This window comes from Rhododendron vialii, chromosome 12a (genome assembly GCF_030253575.1).
Source record: "Rhododendron vialii isolate Sample 1 chromosome 12a, ASM3025357v1".
NCBI lineage: Eukaryota > Viridiplantae > Streptophyta > Magnoliopsida > Ericales > Ericaceae > Rhododendron > Rhododendron vialii.
The window spans coordinates 21,343,510-21,365,011 of NC_080568.1; the positions used below are offsets into that span (position 1 = coordinate 21,343,510).

General features: G+C 36.1%; 1 protein-coding gene across 2 annotated transcripts in view; it reads right to left on the reverse strand.

The window, feature by feature from the left end:
• Positions 1-20,752, reverse strand: part of LOC131311216 (homeobox protein knotted-1-like 6) — a 31,944-nt gene extending 11,192 nt beyond the window's left edge. Inside the window, exons 1-3 of one of the 2 annotated variants that reach the window (XM_058338568.1) lie at positions 20,633-20,752; positions 3,793-3,915; positions 3,597-3,708 (exon numbers count right to left, since the gene is read on the reverse strand). In XM_058338568.1, coding sequence (XP_058194551.1) covers positions 3,597-3,708; positions 3,793-3,915; positions 20,633-20,737 — 340 coding nt within the window. In that variant the 5' untranslated portion in view covers positions 20,738-20,752. Of the gene's footprint in view, positions 1-3,596; positions 3,709-3,792; positions 3,916-4,468; positions 4,945-20,632 lie in introns of those variants that run through there. The other variant, XM_058338567.1, reaches the window with a different exon arrangement.
• Positions 20,753-21,502: the final 750 nt, after the last annotated feature.

The following is a 21,502-nucleotide window of genomic DNA, read 5'->3' on the forward strand; positions in this document are numbered from 1 at the left end:
CAGAACGCTCGTGCCTGGAAACTGAAACCTGGACTTGCTGTTTTCCTCGTCCGGACGGTTGATTGTCTAGACAAACTGTGTTGGGACTGACTGTAACCTTGGTTAATTTCGTTCGTGTTATTCCTTGGTTAGACCTCTAGGGCTTGTAGGAATGAATGCGTTAGACGGACAATGTGTCAAGTTATTCATGGGACTTGCGTATTACTAGTACGCCACAGCATTGGAATGGAATCTAGATGGGAGGAACTAGGTAACAAAAAATCACATGATCCAGGAGTGATGATGCATGATTCGATCCATTGTTAAATCACTGGGTAAGGGGATGTCCTAAGCAATGCTACCATGTCCTAAGCCGTGTCATTGTTCTATGTATTTGATGAGTAGGACTTGACATATAAGAGCATATTGGATGGAATCATAGTGTACGAGAGAACATCATGTTCTGTAAATTGTTAGATTCGGAATAATAGGGGGATTTCTTTAGACATGCTATTACTTGAGCCATATATGCTATGCCTTTGAGTTGTGCTACGTCTTGATCCGTGTCATGTCCTCGACCTAAGAGTTAGACTTGGCGTGTGAAAACAAAGAGGATGGGAACATATATAGTAGGAGTATATGGGATCATAGTGATCAATATTGGAACATCCACTAATGAGCTAATGATTGAAGATTGATTATAATTGAAATGAGAAACGCTTCCATAAATCTCTACGTGATAATTTCTGCAGTTACATAAATCTACCATGTCGAGCATCGGATAACGGGTAACTTGTTTGGTTTTTTTTAACTAAGTACTTGTCACTCACAATACTATGTTCCCCTAGTATTACACCTGGGACACCTAATGGTAGGACCCTATTTAAAATTGAAATTAATTATAACAAGGCGTTTGCAACCCTATCTTAATCACTCTTTTCTTTTACTAACCCTAGTACTCTTTTAATTTTCTACTCCACTAGTTCGCACCTAGTAAAACAAAAGGTCATCCATAATAAGATAAGAAAACACATCTTCCCACAGAGAATTTAATTGCAGTACAGTTCGTCCTTGGACATTTCCCTATGTCCGTTAGTACTAGTATTAATTTCCATACACAGATGCATGCAATATTGGAACTTGAACCGCTTCAAGTAACCAGACATCATTAAAATGCATTTGGGTTCATCATTTTGTACTTAAGAAGCCAATTACTCCATGGGGAAATCAGTGACAAGGCATTCGCAACCTATCTTTTAATCAATTTGTTTTTGGAATTTTGGATTTGGGACTCTCGCTCTGCGCATGGTTCGATCCTAATCAATTTTCTCTCGATTATTACTCATTTCTCTATCTATCTCTCCCCACTCATTATCCAAAATCCCAAAATGATCAGGCCTTTCACTTCCAAATATAATTCCGTTAAACTCCGTAGCTCTAGGTTCACTGCAAGATACTACATAATTCCCGCTACCACAAATAGTAATAATCATACTAAGAGTAGTATAACAAACAGGAAAATTTACGAGACTACAGCAAATGATGGCCGGTGTTAAAAGACGATATTCTCGTCAGAAATTAAAGCACCCACATAGTATATATACTGTACTGGAGATGACTAACAAAGAAAAAACATGGTACAATCAAGACACGGGGGGTTGATCCTCTTGCTTTTGCTGCGTATGGGCACTGCAGTTTCTATCTAACTTTATCAAAATAAAATACTATACTTCTTCTTCTTCCTCCTCAAAAAAAGACAGGCTTTTAAATTTAGGTGGGCAAGTGTGTGTGTATATATAGTATATATATATATAAGCAATAAAAAAAATTATAGTACTCTTTAATCTTTATGTTAAACCTGGAAGGATGAACTTGAATTACTACTCCTACTAAGAACAGTACGTAACAGGATTATCACAATTACCCCGTCGAAAAAAGAAAAAGAAGAGAGGACCTACATTCTGATAAGCTTTGACTAGGTTTCTGCATCTTGAATCCGAAATAAACTAGGGGTACACCACTACCTAAACAAATGGGCTCAGTACTTCCAAGTCTCACTCATCTCTGACAGAGGTATAGTATATAATACAACAGTGTTCTGCCCACCGCTTTATTTCACCGCTCAACATCTCAGCCATCATTTCAGCAATTAATGGTCCAAATTTTTAAAAAACTCTTTCACCTTTCTCCTCTGAAATAGTTTTTTAAAATCCTGACCGTCCAAAACACTTTCGGACGGTGAGATTGAGAACGGTGAGAGGAGCGGTAAAAGTTGAACGATGGACGTAGACTTTCTATACATAATAATAGCACAACATTATACAAGAAAAAAAGAGGAAAACAAAGAAATGTATGAGAAAAAGAGATTAGACAACAAGTACAGGTGTTTAATACTGCTTCAAGTGACACATGAGGAGTTAATCCGTATAACACCTAAGGTTTAAATACTACTAACAGATTATGGTAGCGGCCTCGGTTTAACAGTGTAGGAAGTATGAACGAGACATAGTAGAAATCTATCGTAACAGTCTTGAAATTACAAAAAACAATTTAGACTATCTAAAGCACTCGTGAGTTGCGACGGTCAAGTATCGGGAGTCATGAACCGAAAACAGGCTGATCAAAATAGTGAATCCGCCGACTTGTATGCGATTTTCATCCACTTATATATCAAAATGTAACAGCACTGAAAGACCATGTCAAAAACAAAAAACAAAAAAAAACCAGCATTGAAAGACTTAAACCTAGAATATTGTTCATCTGACATCTATACATCCCAAGTCCTAACCACATAAATAACAAAAAGGAAGTAAAACAGTTATGTTGGCTTTGTGGCTTTATGAAGCCTCGCCTGGTCTAATTTGCGTTTTGCCAACTATTACGTAATTGATGATGTAAACTCATACTATAAATACTTGTTTTTTGCCGACGGTAATTGATGATGTAACCTTATACCATAAATACTTTTTACAGGCATCCGATGAAACTTGTGCTCTTCATTCAATATATTGTAAAAATTGATGTGCATCGTAGATATACTCAACTACATAGTTGGAGAGCGCCAGCATTCTCTATTTCTTTTCTTGATTGTTCTCGGCCCGTTGAGTGTTTCTTAGTTTGACAGGTTACTCAACAATTTCAAGAGCTATGAGTATGGACAGTACTAGCAAGGAAAAGTTAGGAAACAGTGTCAAATCCAAAACGATACTCCCATTTCCCTTTCATTTCTACCACACAATAGTTCTCTATCCTAGTGTTATTATATGATTCTTCTTTGCCGTAAAGCCTGTACTTAATGGTAACAAGTTTACCATTGTAGGATTTTCCAGAAACGCAGAAGACGCGACCAGGCAACTGGAGGCTAGGGCTAGATTCCTAGAACTGCTACACGAGATATGGCGGTGTTCCAATCCATGGCGGTTTATATGCTAACGTGAGCCTTGCGCTATGCTATCGTACTCCTATATCCAAGGTACCAGAATTGGCCGATAACTAGTCCGTACACCGATCCTTGCCTTCTTGGTTGTTTATCTACACACACAAATACCCACACGCGCGCGCGCACAAAGAGAGAGAGAGAGAGAGAGAGAGAGAGAGAGAGAGAGGGGTTGACGGACCTATGCAAAGATTTCTGAGTTGCAATTCCATCTGGTTCAAGAAGGCGGTCGCTTCGTCAAAAGGCTTTGAGAGATCCGACTTGTACTTCACCAATACATCACACAAAGCTTCCTAGAGAGAGAGAGAGAGCTAAATACTGGAAGGGCAGATATAAAGAAAATCACGAATTAAGAAAGAAGTAGAGAGAGGGGGGACCATGAAATCATCGAGCTCAGGATCGGCTCCTAATAAGCACGTGGAAACCGAGTCCCGCTCATAAACGTCGTTTTCTCGCCGGATTTCGTCTAACACGCACGATATCTCCGGAGGCGCTCCCACCTGAAAAAAAGAAAAAGAAAAAAAGTTCCAATTATTTTCCAGGAATTCATTTTCACAGAGAAAATCGAGGTCAGAAACTTCTTCTATTATTTTCGCGGATAATCAGACATCCAAACATGAAGTTAGGCTTCACCAGCACCGATCCATCACAAACGTAACGGAATTAAGCACTTCGAAGTTTCAAAACAATTACTTGAACCAATTTCAAAAGATTCTGATATAAACAGCTTGGAAAGATACAGTTGTAAACCAAGAGGACAAACATCTAAATATTCCTAGCGAAAACCGAGTAATTTTTTCGATTTCTGGAAAAGCACAGATACGAAAAATTCGGTACTATCGTGTAGCTTTGTATCAACTAAGTTCGTTCACGAGTTTGATAAACAGGTACATATTGTAACACGATTCCGCACAAAAACAGTAAGGGCTAGCTTTAGGCCTCATCGGTATGGATCAACGCAACTCGAGTGGAATTATCAAGCACAAAAAGCACATCAAGGTTTCAAAGCGGTCAATTCAGCCGATTTTAACAGATTCTGTTATTAACCGCAACCTTCTGGCAATCGATGTAAGCCTGTAGCAATCTGGTGTAACGAGGATGCGAAGCGATCCTGGCTTTGATGACGCTGGCCGTGTGATCATAATCACGATCTTCTTCATCCTGTGATTCGTACAGGAGATCGTAGCCGCCGGGGGAGGAGAAGGAGTAGTAGAAGCTCCGGTACTCCGCCGGCGTCAGATTCTCCGGCGAAAACAGCACCTTGTCGTCGGCGTAGTCGTTCGTGGTTGGATGGCGGAAGCCGCACATTTCCTCCATTCGTTAATTAACTGTATGTCTTGTAGAGCAACCAACTGCAGAAGATTAAACCATCTACGCTTTTGTTAGTCGAGACTGTTCCGAGTGCATACGTGCTCACAAATATTGCACAGTATGTATGTATGTATGCAATTTTGGAGGGAGAGAGAGAGAGAGAGAGAGAGAGAGAGAGTACTATGGACACGGAGATGCTGAAGCTATTATTATTGGAGGCCCAAGGTGTAGCGCCCATTCCATTGTTTTTATTTTATTAGTTTTTTAACTTTGGGGAATTACCATTTTCGGATTTTTGAAATATAATGATCAGGTCTCCTACGCAAAAAGTAAAGACGAATATGCTTGATTTCCCTGAATTTGAAAGCGGAAAAAAATAAAAGGGTGTGTTTGGTAATCTTTTTCGTTTTTTATTTTTAAGAAACTAGAATAGAAATAGATTTATGTTTTCATAAAAACAAAAGAGAATAAATTTTTTACATCGCCGGTGTAAATATTTATTTTCTCCAAATCAATTATATTGTGCAACGTCGTCATATTCTATTGATTTGGACCACTATTTTGTAACGTGGGCCGATGTAATTGATTTGGAGAAAACAAATGTTTACATCGGCGGTGTAAAGAATTTATTCTCAAAACAAAACAAGAAACATGTTTAGTAATATTTGTGTTTCTCAAACAACAAAAATTTGGGGAAAACACATTTTTGTAATTTCCATAATTTACAAAAGCTCTAAAAAAAATTATGAAAAACAAAAGGCAGAAACTTGTTACCAAACAAATTTTTTTCATTAGTTTTCAAAAAAAGTAAAAACAAAAATGATTTCCCTCTCGTGGGGGGCCATTCGTCGCCGTCTGGTGTCCCCTACTTATCCTTCATCCTAAAGTTTAAAGATCTGGTGAGCTAGGAACCAGCGGTGTGGCTAATAAGGATCGAGGATTGGTGGAGAGGTGATGTGGTTGCCATGGAAGAAGAGTACCACTTTAAGCAATTTAAGCCGAGAGTGGCAAAACCGTAAATATGGGATGATGGAATTACGAGTCGGGTCCACCTATGTTCGATCCGAAATTGGTCCAACAGTCAAGATACATCGCCTTTTGGCCATATGCCGTGTATTTTTTTAGCCGTTTGTGCCTTCGAAAGGGCAATTTTGTCGTTTTGGGAAATAATTGTTTTGTTTATACTCCCTTTGTCCATTTTTAAGCGTCTTGCATTCTATTTTGGTTTGTTCCTAAAAAAGTGTTATTTTGTAAAGTTAGTTGATAAAAATTGGTACATTTTTTATTTTGCCCTTAAAATAGATTCCCTTTTGAAAAGTTGATGAATAAAAGTATAATAATGATATCTTCATAGAAGATAAGTATGAAAAGTAATATTTTGAAGATACAATTATGTTGACTCCTAAAATTGCATGAAAGTCAATTTGGGACATTTAAAAAACAACAAAGGGAGTAACTTTTAGTAGGAAATTTCATTTCAGTCTGTTCTTTTTAGAGAAATCTCAAATTTTTCTCTATTTTCTAAATTTGTAATAATTTTGATTTTTTTCGAAATTGGTAAATTTTCATTTTCCAACTAGGGTTAGGGGTTTGCTACCTATATAATAAGTTGTAAGCGGATAAGGAGTTTTTGATTATAATTGAATGAAAAAGAGTCTAGATAGAGTTTCTCTAAATCTATCTTGTTTGTGATTTTCCTTGTTGCACGTCTGTTCTTTGATTCATAGTTTGGCATCAAGAGGCTAGGGTTTTTCTTCACCAGTTTCTATCGGTGAGTTTTCTCCCGGCTGGGTCTCCCCCAATTTGGTTTTCCTACCCAGATTCTGATCTCTCTAGATGGTGGCCAATAATGTTTTATGAGTGGGGATTTTGTTGGGATTTTATTCGTTGATTTTGGGATTCGGTTGTTTGAATGCTTCATGTGGCTGTCGTGGCCGCAAGGGTTTGTCGGCTATCCTTTGTGTCGGCTTGTCTTCTTCTAGGAGGTTGTTGCTGGCTGATGATCAAGGGATCATCGTATTGGTCTGTGAGGTTCTAGACTTTAAGGCATGTGTATCTAAACCTCTTGGTTATTGTCTCTGATTGGGATTGATAACCCTCTTTGATGTATGCTTATTTTTATCAATGAATCTCCTACCATTTTGAAGAAGAAAAAGAGACCGAGCACCTAGGACTCTCGAACCAAAATAAATACTGCTTAATTACTGCTCCATCTATGTCATATTGCTTCTCCATTAGCCATTTGTTAGAGCATGTACATCAGTGTAGCTATACCTGATTGGTAAAATACAGAACCAAACCCACAAAAATCAATTGCAGCAGAATGGGTAAACTGGAAGCTAAACTACCTTTGGGGGAAATGCTCGGTAGAAATACCGATGTACTGTTCATAGGTATTCCTTAGTTTATTGTTGTTTCTCTCTCTCCCTCCTCTCTCATTCTCCTTCTCTGCAAGACTGCAACATAAAAGTGAATAGGGTATATTTAATGAAAATTTGATGGATAGAGAGGAGATGATAGAGAGTCTAGTGTAGGGTAAAAGAAAAAAGTGCATAAATAAAACATAAAAATAACATCTTGAGTAGGTAAAATTGCTATGCTTGATGTACATGCTCTTGGAGGTCGAAGGAGGAGATAAAGGAAACTTATCTCGTGCCCATCTATATCTGGCGTTTGGTAGCACCACATGGCCCGGATTGCTTAGCCGAGCGGAATTAGCAAGACTCCAGCGTGGGATAAGTGAGACCCACCCCCACCCCATTCTTAACTTATCCGGGTTACCCAAAACTACTTTTCCCTCCATCCCCTACTTCTCTTTTATAGATTTCTTAGTTATTTTTAGGGTAAGATTTGTCGCCGTTCTGAAAAAAGGGTAAGATTTGTTCAATATTAAGGGTAAGATTTGTCCAATATCGCTTCTATCTACCATTATTAACTACTCCCAAAACAAACTCTTTCTTAGAACATCCACAGTAGTATAATCAAAATCAAAAAGTTGCAAATATTAGCAACATTTGTTCGAAAAAGATCTGACATTGGAATAACCAAACTTAGTAACCTCTTAGCAACTCATCAAATTTTGGCTCTTGAATATTCAAAACTAATAATCTTTTACCAATAATTAAATTTAGTTATCCCCACATTTCCTCAATCAAGTACACTATCATTACACAAAAACATTCTCCATCTTCCATTTTCAACATGTTTCTAAGAAAAATATTTTTAAAAATATTTTTTATTTTTTTGCCAAAACAATTTTTTTTAAATAGTTTTTTTTATAAAAATTGTTTTTCCTAAAACAGTTTTTTTGCCAAAAAAATAGTTTATTTCAAAATAGTTTATTTATTAAAACTTTTTTTTCAAAAACTTTCTTTTATTCAAAAAAAAAAAAAATTTAACTTTTTCCCAAAAACTGTTTTTTTTTAGATCAAAGTTTCAAAAAAACTATTTTTCTTTTTCTAAAAAATAACCTGTTTTTATTAGTTTGAAAACTATTTTTAAAAAAATTATTTCCTATGTCACAATTTCTAGATTTTTATAAGTTGAAAAGGTGATGTAGCAAGTTTTGATTATTCAATTTTGATTGTACCATTGTGGACTTCTACATTGCTAATCTTAGCAACCCCTAAAATGGATAACCAAAAAATGATGTGGAAACTTTTGATTATCCAATTTTGATTATTTCACTGTGGATGCTCTTAGTTGATCTCCCCTTGTACTATATCCATCTTTTATCTCCCATCTTCGTTAATAGCTTGTTTGTTGGGAGAAGATAGTGGGATAAGGGTAAGATCGGGATAAGTTAATAAGGGAGGGTTCTTATACAGTGTTTCGTTCGCACTTACTCATATTTCTTAACCCACCCCACACCCCATTATAAGCTTATCCAGATGAGGGGAATTATTAGTGTGCCCTAAAAAAATCCCTTCAAATCCTTTTTATATTTCCATTACAAAAGGGTATTTGTATACTCTGTCTTTTTATGATGTGAATTAATTACAAAATTAACGTTTCATTTGTATACTCTTTCTCACTTAGGAGGGCAACATTGTAAATGTATATCACAACAAAACTAAAAAAGGGTGTTATTATAATAAAGGGGAGTGTGAAAAATTAGTACGCTACAAAAAATTATATGTTCAACTAAGTTATTTCTCATATGATTTTTTCTTTTTGTGGTGGCACTATTATCCACCCATATTAACTGCCAAACAAACAATTTTTAGTTGATCCTCACTTCTTAATTAATCTCCTTATACCATATTCACATCTTATCCCTCCTCCTTTCCTTATCTAACAAAACCTTATCTACCAGCCAAACAAGCTAGGGAAATTTATACTAAAGGGACATTCAATCAATGCATGTTTCCTTTGACTTTTCAAAGATAGACAAATATTTTCGGAGTTTCAAAATAGAATAAGCGACAAGTAATATGTGACAGAAGGAGTATTAGAAGAGTAGTGATATTGCCAAAATTATTTTTGTTAATGCCAAAATTAGTGCACAAAAGGCTTGTACAATATGCAAAGTACCAATCTTTTATGCAAAAATAATTTTGACACTAACAAAAAAAAGTTTTTGCATTAGAATCTTGAGGTTTTCTTTCGAGTGGTCTTTTTCTCTATTTGAATAATCCGCTAGATGAAAGCTTGAATTAATTGTCCTCGCAATTCTCAAATTACAAACTTCAACGTGGTCAAGACAATTGTCAAGTTTTTCTTTTAGTAAAAAAGTAATCAATCATGTTATAATGATGGAATTAATTTTGAGTTATTTTTTTTTACCAAATATAAACTGCATATATAATTTTGAGCTATTTTAAACTAATAAATAATAATACGTCTATAGATTGGTTGAATGATCTTGAATCTGCATATAGGAGTATAATTTTGAGCTATTTTAAACTATTAAATAATAATACGTCTATAGATTGGTTGAATGATCTTGAATCTATGAATACTCCACCAACGCATTGATAAAGTATGATATACTCCATTAGCAAAACATAGTATTTCTCAAACTGTGGGGTTACTACTATAAATGAACATCACATGACTGCAAAACACAAAAAAGAGAGTCAAAAAGGCCTTGGATGCCAGGCTTCCCACAGGGTATTTCAAAACACGGGTGCAAAGGTATGGGCAGGAGAGTTAGTGAGTTACTAGGTTACTCATAGGAGATTCAAAGACTGTTTGTAGCCTTGAACCCCACCCTTACCCCTCGCGGGATTTGAACTCCTGCCTCCACTAAGGTTGGAGGATGAGAAGACCAACTTAACAAGCTTGGTTTTTCAACGTATTCTAGTTAGGGTAAGCCTTTTTTGCACATTCTCGGGGGCCCAAAATTGAGAAATCCATAGTCTAGAAAGCAAAAACGCAATTCTCAATTCTTCTATTAGAATGAACATTCGTAATAAAATTAAGTTTAGTAATAAAAAAAAACAAAAACTTATGCCTATGAAAATCAACACAAATTTATTAATTAGCAACAAAGAGAGGCGGAAACATGCAGCGGTACAGAGACGGGGGATCGGGTAATTTCTAATTGAGTGAGAGAAAGATGAAGATGCAGCTATCGCTCCTCATTCGTTAATCTCCGGAGCCATTTCGAACAAAATCTAGTTGACCACCGGCGATCCTCACTTTGATCAACTTTCGAGTTCGGTGCATGGTTCGACAGATCCGATTCGAATGGAAGAGTTTTTTTTATTTATTATTTCAAGGTCGAATGGCAAAGGTTGTGCGATGGTAAATACAAAGAGAATAGAACTTGCGTTTGTTTTGTTTTAAGTGGAAAATTTAAAACTTTCTGGACTAGTGTAAACCTAAGAGCATCAAGGAATGTTGTCCACTCTCTAGGGTTCGCGGTGGAGCGCGCCGTTCATGCTTCTCTGTTTTGTGGTGGCTGCCAGCTGAGTGGTGTTGTTCGGAGTGTGGGTGGGTTATTTATTTATTTATTATATCGAGGTCGAATGGCAGAGGTTGCATGAGGGTAAATTACAAAGAGAATAGAACTTGCGTTTGTTTTGTTTTAAGTGGAAAATTTAAAACTTTATGGACTAGTGTAAACCTAAGAGCATCAAGGAGTGTTGTCCACTCTCTAGGGTTCGCGGTGGAGCGCACTGTTCATGCTTCTTTGTTTTGTGGTGGCTGTCGGCTGAGTGGTGCTGTTAGGAGTGTGGGTGGCTACTGCTGAAACTGAGGCTCCGTTCCGGAAACCTTCTTGAAAAATAAGTACTTATTTTGCCACTTCTCATTCAAAAAATAAGAAGGGTCATTCCACAAAATTCAAATAAAAAGTTTCTTTCACATTTTCAAACTCAAAAATAATGCAAATGAAAAAAAAAAGTTCAATTTTTTTTGCACCGTATTAAAGATCTCAATGAGATCTATCAAACAAGATCCATAGTGGTAGGAAAATTATTTGCATAAACACATTAATTTTTGAGCTTGAAGTTACCTTATACAAAAAATAAGATTGTTGCTATGATAATAGGCGCCGGCGGAGGAAAATCGTACCGGCGGCCACGCCGGCCCGTATCCGGCCACCGGACGGCCAATCCGAGCCGTCCAAATATTCTAAAAAAAAAACGAGGGGATCAACGCGGGAATCAACGGCATCCGAGGTGTATAGGGTGCTTGATCCGAGCACTCCTTTTCCGTGTATATATGATCAAGCACCCTACACGGAAAAGGGGTGCTCGGATCAAGCACCTTACACACCTCGGATGCCGTTGATTCCCGCGTAGGCCCCCTCCTTTTTTTTTTATAGAATTTTTGGACGGCTCGGATCGGCCGTCCGGTGGCCGGAGACGGCCCGGCGGGGCTGCCAGTATGATTTCCCTCCCCGGCCGGTCGATACCTATATAAATTCTTCCAAAATAAGTAGCAGCCTTCTTATTTTTCGGAACAAGCCTTCTTATTACACAAAAAATAAGTTCTTATTTCGTTTCTGGAACGGGCTCTGAGTAGTTTTTGGTTAGGGTTAGGTTTAGGGCTTACTTGGGTTGGGCTCAGCCCATTTTTTTGTTTGGGCTGAGTTTTTTTTTGGGCCGTAATGTCTTATTTGGGCAATTTCTGGCCCTTAGGGTTTTGGGCTTTGGCCCATTTTTTGGAGTTTGGCGTTTGGCCCTCCTGGGTGTTTGGGTTTTGACGTCCCTCTTGGTCTTTTCTATCAACCGTTTTTTGATTTTCCCTCACCTCTCCCCCCACTTGATGTATCCATTATCAAGTTTTCCTAATAATATTTTACCATTTCAAAAAAAAAAAAAAAACAAACTAAGAGCATCACCAGCCCCTAGCCCTTTTCTTCCCCCAAATTTGGGTATAGATTTGGGTTAAAAGCTTGATTTGAGTAAAACATCTCCAATGCTAAACCCTTATTTTTACCTAAATCTATTACTGAATGACACACTTGTAATTAATTATAGTGAAAAGAGGGTTTGAGAAAAATGAGTATAGGTTTGGGTCTCTCCAAATTTAATTGAGAACAAGAGTAAAACTTAAAATGGGGAGGAAAATGGATATGACATTGAAGATGAACTTTTAGACTTTTACTCGAATTTTGATTATGGATAACAGGGTAAGGATTGAAGATCCTCTATCCTGTCTGAATTTGGTTCATAGCCTCATCCCACTTCCCAGTTGAAACTAACAAGAAAAATAAAATAAAATTCAAAAGTGGAGGTGGCCCTGGCCCACCCAGCCTCTCTTTAGTTTTGCCATTGGATAGAAAGCAAATCTAAGGCCTTTTGAATGCATCTTTTATATACACCCTTATTAAAAGATTTGCATAGAGCTATGATCTATAAATTTGATGGACCTTCCAACCTTCCTCGAGAATGTTGTGCAATTTTTGGATACAAATTCGTGTAATATTTTTATTTTACACTAGTTTGAGTATCTAGATTTAAAGATACGTATATAACATATAATTAGTGTAATTTATTTAAAAATTGGGACGTGTTTGCGATAGCTATAGATACAGATTTTAGATTCTAAGTTCAGATTTTGCTACAAATTATCGATTTTAGTAGAAGCAAATAAACATGTTTACTATAACTATGAAATTATGGTTAGAGATTATTCTTTCCGCCGACAGCGAAAACTATGAGTTTTCCACCACTGCCCATTACGGACCCCACCATACGTTTATTGTTATAATCCAAACCATTCATCTTGTAGGATCAACAATGTAGATCATTCAAAAACAAAAACCAGTTTGATTGGATATGATTGATCTATGAAAATGAATTTTAGTTTATAAAATGGACAGTCTAATCTTGTCAAATTAAACAGTCCATGACCATCCATTTTATAAATCAAAATTTAAGTTTTGATACACCTATTGATGTTCAATGAAGCTAATTTTTTGAATAAGAATACTACTCTACGAGTCCTACAAGATGAATAATTTGGATCGGCAATTAACATATTGTGGGGCCCAAAGTAATAGTGGTGGAAACCCCATAGTTTCCGGATGATTAATCTGCAGTAAAAGATGGTACTATTTACTAAAAAAAAAACTGAAAAATCACTTTTTAAAAAACGTAAAACCTAAACCCTAATTCAAAAAGCTCCATAAACTACTCAATTCAGCTTTGGGATTTTCAAATTTTTATTACTTTTTCAGCTTTTTAAAACCTGTTGAATAGAGAATCTGTTATTTAGAATTTTTAGTAACACTCGAAACTGATAATGCAAAACTAGAATCTTAGAATCTACAAAAATAATTTCTCGGAAACACGTTACACGACTTTAAAAAATTATAAATTATACGGAAGAGTTGTGATCTATCTTGCCTGGGTTAAAGTCCAATTCAGTATTTCTTACCTCCAGTTCGGTCTAGTTTTGGACCTTTGTGGGTTCCTCCAGGGCCCACAACAATGATCAGAATCGTTCATTTTGTAGAGCTCGTCAAGTATGATATCCACGAAAAAATTAGCTTGATTTAACATCGATAGATACATGAACGAAACAGATTTGTACAAGAAAAAAAGGGTAATTATGAGTTTCAATTTAATTTTTGTCATCGCATTTTTCTTGTACAAATCTGTTTTGTTCATGTGTCTATCGATGTTAAATCAAGCTAATTTTTTGCATGGATACCATTCTGGATGAGCTCTACATAATAAACAATTCCGATCTTTGTTGTGGGCCTAGGAGAGGCCCACAAAGGCTCAAAACTGGACTGGACTGAAGGTTTGAAATACTGGACTGGACCTTAACCCATCTTGCCTACCCGAGGGACTTGAAGGGCTGTAAAATCCGAAGGCCAGTGTACCATTGGGCTAATGCGTTGTGTACTTTTTATTCTCTTTATATTTTTTAGACTTTTATTGCCACTATTGTACTATACATCAATGAGGTTAGAAGAAAATGAGGTTTACAACTAAAGGAGGTTTGACATGTAACAATAGACTCAGGGTATCTTTCACTAATTAAAATAAATATATTTTTATTTTTTAAATTAAAGGTAATATATTATAAAAATAACATGTCTCGTAAAATAAAACTTAAAAAATAAAAAATCTTAGCAGAACGAGACCTCAATAGACTCGAATCTCAGACATTTGGAAGCCAAGAATTACAACTAGATGGATTAAGAGACACATCTAAACCCAAAAGATTCAAATAGCTAATTTTGTTGTATACCTTTCATTCATTGAGAAGATATTTTTGTCAAAAATGATATTGGTCGAACATCAACAAGTATGAGAATTTTTTATTTACAAAATGGACAGCTTAAACATATATATTCTCTCCGTCCATAAATAACAGTTCATTTTGGGCAGTCATACCATTTATAAAAATTCTTATAGTTTTTAATTTATAATATGATGATTTTAAAATTTCTATATTGTAAAACCAATTGAGATCTATTAAATAAGATCCACATTGTATGTTAAAAAGCCATTACAAATAAAAAAATATAGACGATATTTTGAGATGTCCCAAATAATTTTGTTTGCTAAACTTCTGCTTATTTTGAGAACACACTTGACCGCAGGATCCCCAGTTGGGATTGGGAAGAAAGAGTTTGGGGAGGAGTCCTGCTACATACACAGCAGATCTGTGCACAGATTGTGCACAGATTTGGTTGTGGGGCCCACCACAGGTCCCACACAAATCATCCGAGCCGTTCATTAAATGTAAAACATTTTTTCAAGGGTCCTCGTAAAAAATAAGCTCAATCCGATACCAATAGGTGCTTCATCCAACCATTTAACCTTTCATTCAGATTTTCGGATAATGAAAAGTTATATGGTTGGATCGAGCACCTATAGGTATTGGATTGAGGTTATTTTTTACGGGGATATTTGAAAAAATGTTTTACATTTAATGAACGGCTCGGATGATTTGTGTGGGACCCGTGGTGAGCCCCACAACAAAATCTGTGCACAATTTGTGCACAGATCTGCTGTGTGTGTAGAATTTCTGTTTGGGGAGTAACAAGAGACTAGAGATATGTTGAATATGGAGAGAGCTAGGCCTTGTGGTGCTCCCACGAGTCAGAGCATGGAACAGACTCATAGTGCACAGATGGGTTTGTAGGGCTTTCGAGAGGGTCCTACAAAACAACAGCGCTAACTACACAAATAATAGTGCACAAATTGTGCACAAATTTTGTTGTGGGGGCCACCACGGGTCCCACACAAATAATTCGAGCCGTTTATTTAATGTGAAATATTTTTTCAACGGTCTTTGCGAAATATCAGCTTAATACGATACCTATAGGTGCTCGATCTATTCATCAAGCTTTTCATTCAGATTTTGGGATCACAAAGAGTTAGATGATTGGATCGAGCTAATTTTTTTTAGAGGCCCTTGAAAAAATGTTTTACATTTAATGAACGGTTTGGATCATTTGCGTGAGACCCGTGATGGCCCTACAACAAAATCTGTGCACTATTTATCTATGTAGACAGACTTACTGCTTACAAAAACAGATTACTCGTTCATTAATCTTAAATTTTTTTGATCCTTTTTGTTATGCAAGGTGTATGTACGCACAGTATTTGGACGGAGATCCAGTCCAGTTTCCCTCTCCTCCAGTCCCGACCAAGTTTGGGGCATTCGTGGGCCATTCTCGGGTCCACAACAATGATTCAGAATCATTCATTTTTTAGAGCTCGCCGAGAATATAATTTAAGTAGCAATTTTTATTCCAAAAAGGTCTAACATTTTGGGACGAAGAGAGCATATGAGTTGCAATCCAGTGTTACACACTTACTTTTTACAAACTTAATGCATTTCAAAATTTAGTCAAATGGTATCCAATTAATATGATTTTCGATTGGGTCAATGTTCTCGATAAGTTCTAAAATTGGTTTTGTTTGGTTTGTGTTTTGAATTTTTTTTTGAAAAATAATAAGGGTAATAAGTGGAGAGAGATAGAAAGAGAAATGTTGGAAGTAGGGAAAATCTAAGGGATATTTTTTGAAATTTTTTTTTGAAAATAGAAAAGAACAAGGCTAATTATATAATTCTGGTTGGTTCATCTTCCCATCTTCTGGTTTGCCAATGAATGCGTAAGAGACAAAGACGTTTTGATTGATTGATTGAAAGAATGATCGATCAATTTGCATGATTGGACATAAAGGAAGGGGAAAAAAAAAAGAACAGGAATGAGATACTTTGCAGGAGCGTTTAGCTTTCTAGGAGTATTGCAGATATACTGTATACTCCCTTCCTACCTATTTTTTTCGTTTTTTCGTATTAGTTTTATATTAAACTTTTGCGGTTATTGATTTGTTTCGATAAGAGGAATTGAAAAAGTTAAATTTTTTTACTTTTACTTAAGTATTGGAAATAATCAATTTTTAGGAAAATAAGTCAACTTATTTCATTTATTTTACTAAAAAATAATTATTTTTCAAAATATTTGAATTAAAATAAAAAAAATTAATCCGAACTACACCCTTTTTGGGAGAGTTTCTTTCTAGGAGGAGCTGTTTTCAGGAGTGGAAGGGCCTGTAGTGCACCCACCGCAATACATTGTGTAGTGCGGTCAATCAAGCTGTTCATTGTTAGGATGAAAATTCAAGCTGTCCATTGTCGAGATGGACGGCCGGATTGGCCGCACTACATGTGTAGTGCGGGGATGCACTACAGCACCCCCAAGTTTCGTACAAAAGTATTTTAGATAGTTTGAATTTTAATAAAGAAAATTACAAAAAAGGTTTAACTATTTCCAAAAAAATTCATTAACATCCGAATTGTCCAAAGCATTTTTGGACGACGAAAATTGAGCGAAGTAAACAACTCTTCACGAAACAGCAATAAAAAAGTTATTGCAGAAAGATTTTCTTGTCGATTTTTCCACTCTTAATTTGCATTCGTCTCGTCAAATGTCAATCACGCAAATAAAAAAATAAACATGAAGTACTACTAAAGGCCCCGTTCCAGAATATCTTCTTAAAAAATAAGTATTTATTTCACATTTTTAAATTCAAAAATAATGTAAATGAAAAATAAATTTTTAATTTTTTTTGCACCGTATTAAAGATCTCAATGAGATCTATCAAACAAGATCCATAGTGATCAAAAAATTATTTGCGTAAGCACGTGATTTTTGAGCTTGAAATTACTTTCTTAAAAAATAAATACTTATTTATCGTTCCGAAACGGGGCCTAAATTTTAAAGAGCTCAAATTAAAAAGAAGAGTCACATTTTATTTATTTATATTGCTCTTCCGAGGCTCTAACTAGTTGCGTTTGTTTGCCATTTCAGTTTAGCTTTTGTTTTCTGCTACTCCCTCCGTCCCTTTTTTAGAGTCCAGTATTTCATTTTAGGCTGTCCCTTAATAAGTGTCCATTTTGTAAAGTTAGTGGGTAAAAGTTGGTGTATTGTCTATTTTATCCTTCAAAAGTAGATTTCTTTTTAAAAAGTAAGTGAGTAAAAGTGTAATGATGATGGGTAAGTAGGGAAAGTGGAGGAAAAAGTTGATGTGAAAGGTATAATGATGATGTCTTTTTAATAAGTTAGAATTACGAAGCAGGACACTTAAAAAGGGACGGAGGGAGTAATATTTATTATCTTATTTCTTTCTCCAACTATTATCTTATTTCTCTAATTATTATTTTATCATTCATTTTTATCTCTCTCTACTAATTATCCATTTCTTTAATTGTGACAATCCGAGCCGCTCAATATGTTCAAAACGTAATTTTAAAGATATCAATAAGAAATTGGCAAAAAAATGACCGGAATGACTTGATTTGAGCAATTTTTAAATGAACCGTTCAATAAAAAAACTATTCGATCAAGCCCTTCCCGGTTATTTTTTTTGTCGATTTTTGGCGGGCACCTTTAAAATCACGTTCTGATTACATTAAGCGACTCGGATCGTCGTTATTCGATCTGAAGAGGGGAGGTGACCGTAGCAAAATCAGAAATCCCTAACTTGAAAACTGGTGTCTCCAACGTAAGTAAATTTTAGTCGCACGTAGGGCTGCAAACGATCCGAGCCGCTCGCGAGCGGCTCGGAGCTCGGCTCGATAACGGCTCGGCTCGGCTCGGTTCAAGACAAAAACGAGCCGAGCTCGAGCTTGAGTCCTGGGCTCGTTTCATAAACGAGCCGAGCTCGAGCTAGTCGAAACTCGGCTCGAATTGGCTCGCGAGCTCGATTATATAATATATTTATATATATATATATATTTTTACATATTTATATTTATTTATATATATATTTATATATATTTGTTTCATAAACGAGCCGAACGAGCCAAGCTCGAGCTCCGTAAATACCTATCGAGCCGAGCTCGAGCTCGAGCCGAGCTCGAGCCAACTAAATTTTTGCAGAGCCGAGCTCGAACACTCTAAAACTCGGCTCGGCTCGGCTCATTTACAGCCCTAGTCGCACGCTGTTTGATGCCATCACCGCAATTCTCCCAACTAGCGTTACAATTACTTTAACTAGATGTAATCAACGGATCTACCACATTCCCACCGAATCAGCTAGTGGAGTATTTTTGAACCCGTCTATTGAGAGAGACCGACCAAAACCATACGGACCATAACGTTTGTGATTCCTCACCAAGTTGCAACCCCCCTTTTCCTCCTATCCTTTCTTTGCACAATCACAAACAGATACTTTTTTTTAAGGCCCCGTTTTCTTGAACTTAACTTAAATATGAGAGTTATATTTATTTAAATTCTTGTCGCATTTGTTAGTTTTGTACCAAATTTTTATGGGTTCGGAAAAGTAAATTATTTTTTTTACTTTTACCTAAGTATTTTGAGAAATAACTACTTTTTAGCAAAAAAAAATGTCATTTTTACATTAGCTAGAGTACATATTTTAAACTATCCCAGTCATTTCCAATGAGACCACGTAGCGCTTATTTTTTGGGGTGTGAACGGCGTGAGAACTCATAGTTTTATTTATATTGTAATCCAATGACAATGGAAAGTGAATTTAATAGAGTTTTTAATTGGAAATGGGGAAGAGTAGCAAAAAATTATGGCAACCAATAATGGGAGATATATGTTTAAGGACATGGCGAAAAGAAAATGAGAGAACTGCTATATGTACCGATAGTGTAAATATCAATGTATTCTTGCCAAAGACCATCACATAATGTTCATTCTACTTATTGTTGAGATTGTGATGCAAGAAAGCGTATGACAAGCGAAATTATTTGCAAGAAAAAAAATACGAACAATTCTGAATTAACAAACAATACTGAGATAAATCTAATGCAAGGAAGCGTATGACAAACAAAATTATTTGCGAGAAGAAAACACTAAGAAATCTGAACAAGAGATATTCCCTCTTCGAACAGACAATATTGAGATAAATTTCGTTTTCTTTAATTCCACAACAACCAAATTTTGCCGTAAGGCTTACAATGATACTTACAGGGTCATGGAAATCCTAGACTAAACTAGAAAACTACAGTAAACTGTAGAATCAAATATTAGTTGAATAAGGAAAATTATCAAAACAAACGGCGATCAAAACAGAATTTTCTATTAAAAGTAATAAGCAAATTAGTTATATTTCCTAAAGCAGCAAATTAGACGAATCACATACCTAAATGATGGAATCGGGGAAAACAACCGGGGCCCATTGTATAGTGAATGATGGGCCTTAATTATTGGGCCATTTTGCTTCAATCATGAGATTTTTGTGCCTTTTCACCAACGTTGGGCCGCAAAACGGTCCAAAAGATCAAGAAATTTGGATGCGACCCTCTCTATCTACTTTAGATTGTTATATAAACAAATTGGAGTTTATTGAGATCACAACACATAATATAGAGGCTATAGATAGTGAATGACAGTTGTAATTTTGCAAAACTAGCGAGGCATTAACGATGATTTGTTTATGCGGTTAAGGCATGGTAGAGGGCCCCATATTATGGATTCACCTAGGGCCCTGAGAATCCCTGGATCAACCTCTTGACTCATGATTACTCGTTGAAGCATGAAGTCAGTTAATGAGAATAATTTATCAGAAAAAATAATTTAAAATGTGCAGAATATGTTATATATTAACGGTCAAAGGTGTCCGGGCTAATTAACTAATTACGCGCAGCTTAACTTATTCCCCCCAGATTCAGCCAAAAGCAGGTCATGCACGTAGAGACTAGAAAATACTTTCTTACGACTTGATCCTAATCGTCAAACCCTGAACAATTGTGTAAGTAGCACACCTACCAGGCGCCCTGACTAACCCTAATTGTTGTGGAAATGTGCAAATATGTTTTAAACTTATTTACGGCTCCGCGTAATCCATGAACGTTAATAGATTGTTTTTAATCTGGATCGTCCAAAACACTTTTGGACGGTCGAGATTGAGCGCCGTAAACCTTATTCATTGCTCCTCCATAAATAAGATTTTCTCTTTTGCCAGATGTGTAAATTGTAATGTACAAATATCCACCAATACACAAGCATACCTGTTTACATGGAGAGGACGACCTAACCCATTTCTTGCCAGTTGAGACTTCTCCAGCAGCTGCCAGGTTACCTTGGACCTTCTGTAGATGTATCTCAAACCCCATAATACAATCAGACTATATACAGGAAGAGGGAAGCAGAACTGTGCGTAAAATTTTAGACCAGTGCTACGGTGATCGAATCCGGACAAAATTGGTTTGATGCATGTGTATCTTACACGATATACGAGAGACTCAGGCATGCATCGTACATTTACAGACGCAAACGACTATTGAGAAATAGTCGGTTAAATGGATATGGCGAAATGGGTAGATTCTACGAACTTAATTGGATTGAGACTTGGTTTGGAAACCTACTGTTCAAGTGATAACTCTTAAACCTTCTATTTCTATATACTACATTTTAGAGAGAGGGTTGGAAAGAAAGAGAGATGGAGAGGAGATTGCCATTTTGTTATGAGTACGTGCCTCTTAGCTAGTCCTATATATAGAGAGCTAGCTACAATTGGAAGTCTTGCTGCCCCACTCATCTAGCCGGGTTTTATCTGGGGGCTGGAAAAACTCTTTAGTTGTTTTAATTAGAAAATTCTCTATCGTTGTTTTAGAATCAGCTTTGTTAAACATTTTCTAAATACTTACGCTAAAAACTTAAGATAACTTTTTATGTATATTTTAATTTAGCAACAAGATATTCTGAGAATTTAGGCAATCCTTTGCATGGTGCCTTTTTTAAGAATCGATTCTTTTCTAATTAACAAAAATAAAAAAATTGAAAAAAAGTTTAAAAGAACATCACCACAAAGGTACAAACTATATTCTAGAAAGGGGCAAAAGCTCATTCCGCATAGAGCATGCCTTTCAGCTAGCTCA